The sequence below is a fragment of the Staurois parvus genome, unplaced genomic scaffold, assembly GCF_062004578.1.
Source record: "Staurois parvus isolate SC_StPar_1 unplaced genomic scaffold, SC_StPar_1.0 ptg000796l, whole genome shotgun sequence".
In the NCBI taxonomy this organism is placed as follows: domain Eukaryota; kingdom Metazoa; phylum Chordata; class Amphibia; order Anura; family Ranidae; genus Staurois; species Staurois parvus.
The window spans coordinates 469,175-477,648 of NW_028318592.1; the positions used below are offsets into that span (position 1 = coordinate 469,175).

Consider the following 8,474-nt stretch of genomic DNA (forward strand, 5'->3'; position numbering starts at 1 on the left):
CCATACCGTTCAGCAGCAAGGCGGCCTCTCCCTGGATCCCGTATCTAATGCATGATTCAGCTCTTCTGGGTAGGGGGCGCGTGCACCACCCCCGGCTGGCTGTGATTAGTCATAGCACAAACTGATCAGGGGGTCCCGGCAGTCCGTGAAGCAGATGACAGTACAGAGCTCTGTAAATGTAAACAACACAGAGCTCTGTCCTAACAACAGGGACATGCCGGTTTTTGTTTCCCTGAAAAGCAGGGAATAAAAACAGGCACATTTCTTAGTAAAACAGCACACAGTACACACACCAAGCACTGTTAGGCAAACAGTTAACACTTTGATTGCCCCCTGATGTTAACCCCTTCCCAGCCAGTGCCATTAGTACAGTATTAACACTGGTCACTGTATTATTGTCACTGGAGATGTCAGTTAGTCAGTTCTCACCCAATGTTAGTTATTATTATTATTATACAGGATTTATATATTATTATTATTATTATTATACAGGATTTATATAATATTATTATTATTATTATTATTATTATTATACAGGATTTATATATTATTATTATTATATTATTATACAGGATTTATATATTATTATTATTATTATACAGGATTTATATTATTATTATTATACAGGATTTATATATTATTATTATACAGGATTTATATATTATTATTATTATTATTATACAGGATTTATATTATTATTATTATTATTATTATTATACAGGATTTATATTATTATACAGGATTTATGGCGCCAACAGTTTGCTCAGCGCTTTACAATATAACGGGAGACAATACAGCAACAATACAGTTCAATACAAGAGGGATAGGAGGGGCCTGATCCTGAGAGCTTACAATCTAGGAGATTGATGTGTCAGATTGCTCACCACTCTATCACAGTTGCTGATTACTAGCATGAAAAAAACTGTTGGCGCTATATAAATACTGTATTATAATATTAAAAATAATAATAATAAAAAATTGAAAATCTAAAAATAAAATGAAATAAAAATAAAACAAATTCCAGTATATACAGTATATCATAGTTTGTAGACACTATAACTTTCCCCCAAACCAGGTCATATACACTTACTGTTTTGTTTTATTTTTTTACCAAAAAAAATGTAGCAGAATACATTTTGGCCTACATTTATGAAGAAATTAGATTTTTTAAAATTTTTTATTGGATAGGTTTTATCGCAGAAAGTAAAAAAATATTGTTTTTTTTGTTTTTTCAAAATGTTCTGTCTTCTTTTGTTTATTTACTAAAAACCCCGGTGGTGATCAAATGGATACAAATGGAGGAACAGAAAAAGGGCGCACCGACCTAGTGAATTATTGTTTAAAATAATTTATTGAAGAAACAAAATAGGTATCATACTCACAATGGATATAATAACACAGGCATGTCAAACTGAACAAGATGTATGATCCAAACAACATCTGAGTCCATACGATGGAACCCTGGATGACCAACTGTCTAACGCATTTCGAGGACACAACCTCTTCCTCAGAGCCAAATACCACCAAAAGAAAGCTCTATTTTTGTGGGGAAAAAAAATTACAGTATATAAATTTCATTTAGGTACAGTGCAGGGGCAGACTGACAACTCATGGGGCCCCCAGCAATAGGGGATCATGGGGCCCCTGTGTCCTCACCCACACTCAAACCACACCCAAAAAAAGTATGAAAACGCCTATGAAAGGTATCAGGGGCATCTCATGGGGCCCTGTACTGACTCCGGGCCCTCGGGCAGTGCCTGAGTGCCCGAATGGTCAGTCCACCCTTGGTACAGTGTTGAATGACCGTGCAATTGTCAGTTAAAGTAGCGCAGTGCTGCATAGCAAACAATGGCCTGGTCATCAAGGTGGTAAAATCTTCCGGAGGGCAAGTGGATACAGAAGAGCAAGAAAATTGAAATGCCCGAGTGCCCAAATGGTCAGTCCGCCCCTGGTACAGTGTTGCATGACCGTGCAATTGTCAGTTAAAGTAGCACAGTGCTGCATAGCAAACAATAGCCTGGTCATCAAGGTGGTAAAATCTTCCGGAGGGCAAGTGGATACAGAAGAGCAAGAAAATTGAAATGCCCGAGAGCCCAAATGGTCAGTCCGCCCCTGGTACAGTGTTGCATGACTGTGCAATTGTCAGTTAAAGTAGCACAGTGCCGCATAGCAAACAATGGCCTGGTCATCAAGGTGGTAAAATCTACTGGAGGGCAAGTGGATACAGAAGAGCAAGAAAATACAAATAGGTGAGCCGCATGAAAAATGATTTTGAAACACAACGTACAACAATAATTCACAATGTGTTTCCACTGAAATCACCAGCACTGTACTTCCCCCTTTAGGAGGATTTAGATTTTAAAGTCGGACGTATGATGAATGTTTCCTGACTACTCCCGGCTGTCATATATCCCTTTCCTCCGAGCCCCTGTACAAATAATTCAGAGTCAGGCAATTCAGGGGCTCCTGTTATAAGCCCAAAGGTGAAGGATCTCATCTATAATGTGCGTAACGGCGAAGCTGGCGGCTCAGGCAGAGCACGCTACCTCTAGATTTCCGATGTCACTGACGAATTACATGGCGCAGTCCCAGCATTCCACAGGGAGTACGTCTAGGCAGCCATCATTAATATTCCAGTTCTCCACTAGTGATCCTTCATCTTTTATCATGTGCTGTGAAAGCAGACCTTTTTTTTCTATTTTTTTATGTCTGGATCAAAAGAACAAATGTATCTAAACCCAAGAACAAAAATGTCATATGTTGCAGATTACCATTCCTTAGATGTGGTGGCTGCATTAGTTTTCTTTTTCAGGCTTTTTTTCTCCTTCACTGATGATCCTGCCAGTAACACACTTTCTGTCCTAGGCTGCTTGCTCCTAAATAGCACTACAGAACACCCCCCCTCTCTTTAAAGAAGAACTCCACCTCAGGGCAGGGGTGGACTGACCATTTGGAAGCTCAGGCACTGCCCGAGGGCCCAGGGTCAGTAGGGGGCCCCATGGGATGCCCCTGGTACCTTTTTCATAGGATTTTTTGAGTTTGGGCCCCATGATCCCCTATTGCCCGGGGCCCCCATGAGTTGTCGGTCCGCCCCTGCCCCAGGGCCGGACTGACCATTCGGGCTCTCAGGCAGTGCCTGAGGGCCCAGGGTCAGTAGGGGGCCCCATGAGATGTCTCTAGTACCTTTCATAGGCTTTTTTGGGTGTGGTTTGAATGTGGGTGAGGAAACAGTGGCCCCATGATCCCCTATTGCCTGGGGCCCCATGAGATCTCAGTCCGTCCCTGCTCCACCCAAATCCCTGTAGAAAAGCAAGAAAAAACAAACGTACTAGTCCATGAAGTTCAGCGTTGTCTTGCTTGTGTGGAAAGTTCTCCCTACACTGCTCCTGTCCAGTGCCGCCATCTTGAAATCTTATCTGGCGCATGCGCAGACATGTCACTGGGAATTTTTGCTGGGTCTTTGGGACCTGGCAGATCCCAGCAGCATGTCTGCACATGCACCAGACCCCTTGCTCCTGCAGTCACTCGCCCTGCACAATTTCCTGCTCTGTCTGCACATGTGCAAAGCTGCCCCCTGAGATGAGTGACCTGAAGGCAGTTAGCAGGACAGCGCACATCCCATATGGAAGGAAAATATATTTGAAATACTACAATTTTGGCCATATTCAATATATTTCAAAATATATTATAAATAATAAAAATAAAAAATATATATATATGTGTATATATATATATATATATATATATATATATATACTGCATGTTGAAATGCGGTTTTATTTAGGGAGGAAACCGGAGCACCTGGAGGAAACCTACGTGAACACAGGGAGAACATTCAAACTCCATGCAGGAGGCGCCATGGTCGGGAATCAAACCCATGACCCAATTACATGCAGTATATATATATATATAATATATACTGTATGTTGAAATGCATTTTTATTACAAAACATATGAAAAATATTTTAAGAATACATTTCAAATATACTGTATGTCTTTGAAAATACAAATCTACATTTTTGGAATCTATTTACAAATATATGTAAAAATATATACAGTATATATCCCTCTATAGTGTGTACCCGTCTCAATTCAGAGCACAAAGTGTCATTTCTCTCTACTGCCTCGTTCCTCTGCTATCAGGTGTGGCCCAATTCCAGGATTGAAGTGCTTCCTTCCCCTCCCCCAAGGAACTCCTGCACTTGGTAGGTGTTGTCCATTTCGAGGGTTTAAGTGCTTCCTTCCCCCTCCTCAAGGAACTCTCTCACTTTGTAGGTGTGTCCTAATTCCAGGGTTTAAGTTCTTCCTTCCCCCTCCCCCAAGGAACTCCTTTACTTGGTAGGTGTGGTCGAATCCCGGGGTTTACATGCTTCCTTCCCCCTCCCCCAAGGAACTACTTCACTTGGTAGGTGTGGCCCAATTCTAGGGTTTAAGTGCTTCCTTCCCCCTCCTCCAAGAAACTCCCTCACTTGGTACGTGTGGCCCAATTCCAGGGTTTAAATGCTTCCTTCCCCTTCCCCTAAGGAACTACTTCACTTGGTAGGTGTGGCCCAATTCCAGGGTTTAAATGCTTCCTTCCCCCTCCCCCAAGGAATTACTTCACTTGGTAGGTGTGGCCCAATTCCAGGGTTTAAGTGCTTTTTCCCCCTCCCCCAAGGAACTACTTCACTTGGTGAGTGTGTCCCAATTCTAGGGTTTAAGTGCTTCCTTCCCCCTCCCCCAAGAAACTCCCTCACTTGGTAGGTGTGGCCCAATTCCAGGGTTTAAATGCTTCCTTCCCCCTCCCCCAAAGAACTCCTTCACTAGGAAGGTGTGGCCCAATTTCAGGGTTTACATGCTTCCTTCCCCCTCCCCCAAAGAAATCCTTCACTTGGTAGGTGTGGCCCAATTCCAGGGTTTACATGCTTCCTTCCCCATCCCCCAAGGAACTCCTTCACTTGGTAGGTTTGATTAAAAAGCACTATTGACCACGCCCCATCCATAGCACCTGCATTATGTTAAAAAAATGTATTAATAAACCTTATATACCTTTTTTTTTCTTTTTGTCAGTCTGGTCATGTGACACAAAGGGTCCTCTTTCTCCTCTTCTTCCTCTGATGGTGGGCTGGTCTTGAATGCTTCAGAGAATGACGAATTGGAATTACATGCTGCCATTCTCTGCAGCATCCTCCTCTGAGTAAAGAGCCTTGATGCCTCACCCAAGGGGGCGTGTCCTTGACGCCCTGGGCTCACAGGAAGCGGTTTGAATGGGCAGCGTTAGAGCTGCTTGGCATTAAAGGGGGGGGGCATTAAAAAAACAGTTTTAGCTCTTTTTTTCCAATTTTTTTCTTACACTTTTTTCTTTTTCCTCCAGATTCAGAACCCGTCCTGGATTGGAAACAACAGCGGAGGTTCCCCAGTTCCAGCCTGCGTGGTACCGTGCGACACCGTCTCCTCCTGCATGTCCCCGCACACCCACCCGCACTCGGCCGGGGGAGTCTCGGAGTTCCTCAGCGTTCCAGGCCCCGGATCTCACGTCAGCCAGACGCACATGAGCGGGCTCTTCAGCAGCGCCGCCATGGCACCTGGCATAAATGGGTACGACTTGAACACTGAGCCCGACCGCAAGAGCTCCAGCATCGCGGCACTCAGGATGAAGGCCAAGGAACACAGCGCCGCCATGTCTTGGGCGACATGACAGCGCTGCCCGCCAAACACTGACTCTACTCCGGCCTCATGGCGCAGACTGGCGGCCTATCATGGGGGCGCCCGCTACTTAGTTTCCCAAGGACTAGAAGCTAACCCTGCAACGTTTGAGATGCCCGCTTCCAAGAAAAAAATTCTGGGATTGCTACAAAAACGGTTTTCACCAGACTGAGCGTGGTTCAAATTCACTTAAAACCCGTGTGACAAAAAAAAAAAAGCTCATGATCAGGGATCTCTGGCCATTACGGCATGGCCGTAATCCATTTTGAAACCCGTCATCATTGATAAGCTCCTTCAAGGCCCCAGCTGACTCCAGTTTAGGCCATTGCAGGCGTCCCAGAGATCACAAAACCAACCGAACAGCATTGGCGGGCTGAGATGCTGCCTGGATTGGTGCTCAGGCCAGGCTGGAAAGTGCCTTAGGGTTATGCATTTCCCCAAAAAAAGGCCTCAGGCTGGGCGGGACGTCTCTGCCGAAATCACACAGACCCTGAAGAAGTTTGTTTTGCTTTATGTTTGTAACAGTTGGGAATCGGATTGCTTTGCTGTTTTTGTTGTTGTTGTTGTTGTGTCTCAGCAGGGGGAGGGGTGCAGAACATCGAGGTTGGATTTCTGTTCGTTCATCCCAATTCAACTCTCAGAAAGTGTGAAAAATCACTTAGCCTACCTATAGACATAAGACGCAGATGTAATAAATGTATCAATTTAAGTCAACAATGTTTCTCTGAAAAAATTGTGCATTTTTTTTTTGGCAATTTTTTTTCTTTTAAAGAATGTGCAGCCAAAAAGTTGATTTCAGTTTTGGAAGAAGTAGGGGTGGATTAGGACCACCACTTTGCTTGCTTTGCTGTCAGTGTCCCAACAACGTAGACTCACCTGCAGGGGCGGACTGACAGCTCATGGGGCCCCTGGGCAATAGGGGATCATGGGGCCCCTGTGTCCTCACCCACACTCGAACTACACCCAAAAGAGCCTATGAAAGGTACCAGGGGCATCTCATGGGGCCCCCTACTGACCCTAGGCCCTCGGGCAGTGCCTGAGTTCCCAAATGGTCAGTCCACCCCTGCACACCTGATTGGTCCTGGTCCAAAATTAGTGTAAGAGAGGCACTGGATTTAACTTATCAAACTGAGACTCAGATTCAGAATTCAGATCTGATGAGGCTGCTCTCAACCAAAAACGGGATAGTCCTTGGGGAGGGATCCAAGAGCTGAAGATGTGTACAAAGTCTAAAAGTGGATCTTGATGTTCCATATACTGATATTAATTCAAAACTAGAATTGTGCAAGACGAAAAAATTTGTTTAGTTTCGGATTCATTCGTTAAGTTAATCATTTCATTTCGTCATATAGTTACATAGTTACATAGTTAGTCTGGCTGAAAAAAAGACAAAAGTCCATCCAGTTCAACCATCAAATATTTAATCATGAATTAATATCTTTCATTTTAGAAATCTTTTTCCGAATTCATTTTGTATATTCGGATAAGTTTCGTATATTCGGATTCATTTCATTATTTTCAAATCAGTTTGAAATTCAAATTAGAAATTCAAATTTAAAAATTCCAAATTTGAATTTCGGAAGATGGCTATATTAGCTCTATTTTATTCTAATTTATTGAATTTTTTTCTATTCTATTCTCATATATTTTATTCTATTCTTTTATTTTCTATTTTTGTATATTATTTTCTATTCCTCTATTTACTAGACTTTTCTTTTCTATTCTGTTATATTTTATTCTATTCTATTCTTTTATTTTCTATTTTTGTATATTCTTTTCTATTCCTCTATTTTCTAGTCTATTCTTTTCATATTCTGTTATATTTTATTCTATTATATTCTTTTATTTTCTATTTATGTAAATTAGTTTCTATTCCTCTATTTTCTAGTCTATTCTTTTCTATTCTGTCATATTTTATTCTATTCTTTTATTTTCTATTTTTGTATATTCTTTTCTATTCCTCTATTTTCCAGTCTTTTCTTTTCTATTGTATTTTATTCTATTCTTTTATATTTTATTCTATTCTATTCTTTTATTTTCTATTTTTGTATATTCTTTTCTATTCCTCTATTTTCCAGTCTATTCTTTTCTATTCTATTTTATTCTATTCTTTTATATTTTATTCTATTCTTTTATTTTCTATTTTTGTATATTCATTTCTATTCCTCTATTTTCTAGTCTATTCTTTTCTATTCTATTTTATTCTATTCTTTTATATTTTATTCTATTCTATTCTTTTATTTTCTATTTTTGTATATTCTTTTCTGTTCCTCTATTTTCTAGTCTGTTCTTTTCTATTCTGTTATATTTTGTTCTATTCTATTCTATTCTATTTTTTTTTCTAGTCTATTCTGTTCTATTTTATTCTATAAAGCAACCAATGTAGGAATCATCATCTTACAGTGGTACCTCGTTTTACAAATTTAATGCGTCCTCCGGGACATTTCATATTGCGAAAAATTTGTAAACTGAAAAGCGGTTTCCCATAGGAATGCATTGAAAAACACCGCCACACTCGATACCACGTTCTACCCATAGACTCCAGCATGCATGGGGGTGGTGCTATAAACCTCCCAGACACAATGCATCCTAGGGAAATTTGCTTTGTATTGTGAAAAAAATTCATAAACCGAGGCATTATTTTCAATGGATTTTCGTTTGCAAACCGAAAATTTCAGTAAGGGAAGCGTTCGTAAACCGAGGTACCACTGTATTTTACTTTTATACATTATTGTATTTATTGCAATATGTTTCCATTTTCAAATTTGAATTTGCATAATTCATTTTGT

At 40.9% G+C, this 8,474-nt stretch overlaps 1 protein-coding gene across 1 annotated transcript in view; it reads left to right on the forward strand.

Moving 5' to 3' along the window:
- The window catches only part of ALX4 (ALX homeobox 4), a 145,091-nt gene extending 138,689 nt beyond the window's left edge, over positions 1 to 6,402 (forward strand). The window contains exon 4 of the mRNA XM_089654754.1: positions 5,354 to 6,402. Within this exon, the coding sequence (XP_089510880.1) occupies positions 5,354 to 5,677 (324 nt within the window). The 3' untranslated portion in view covers positions 5,678 to 6,402. The remainder of the gene's footprint in view (positions 1 to 5,353) is intronic.
- The last annotated feature ends 2,072 nt before the right edge of the window (positions 6,403 to 8,474 follow it).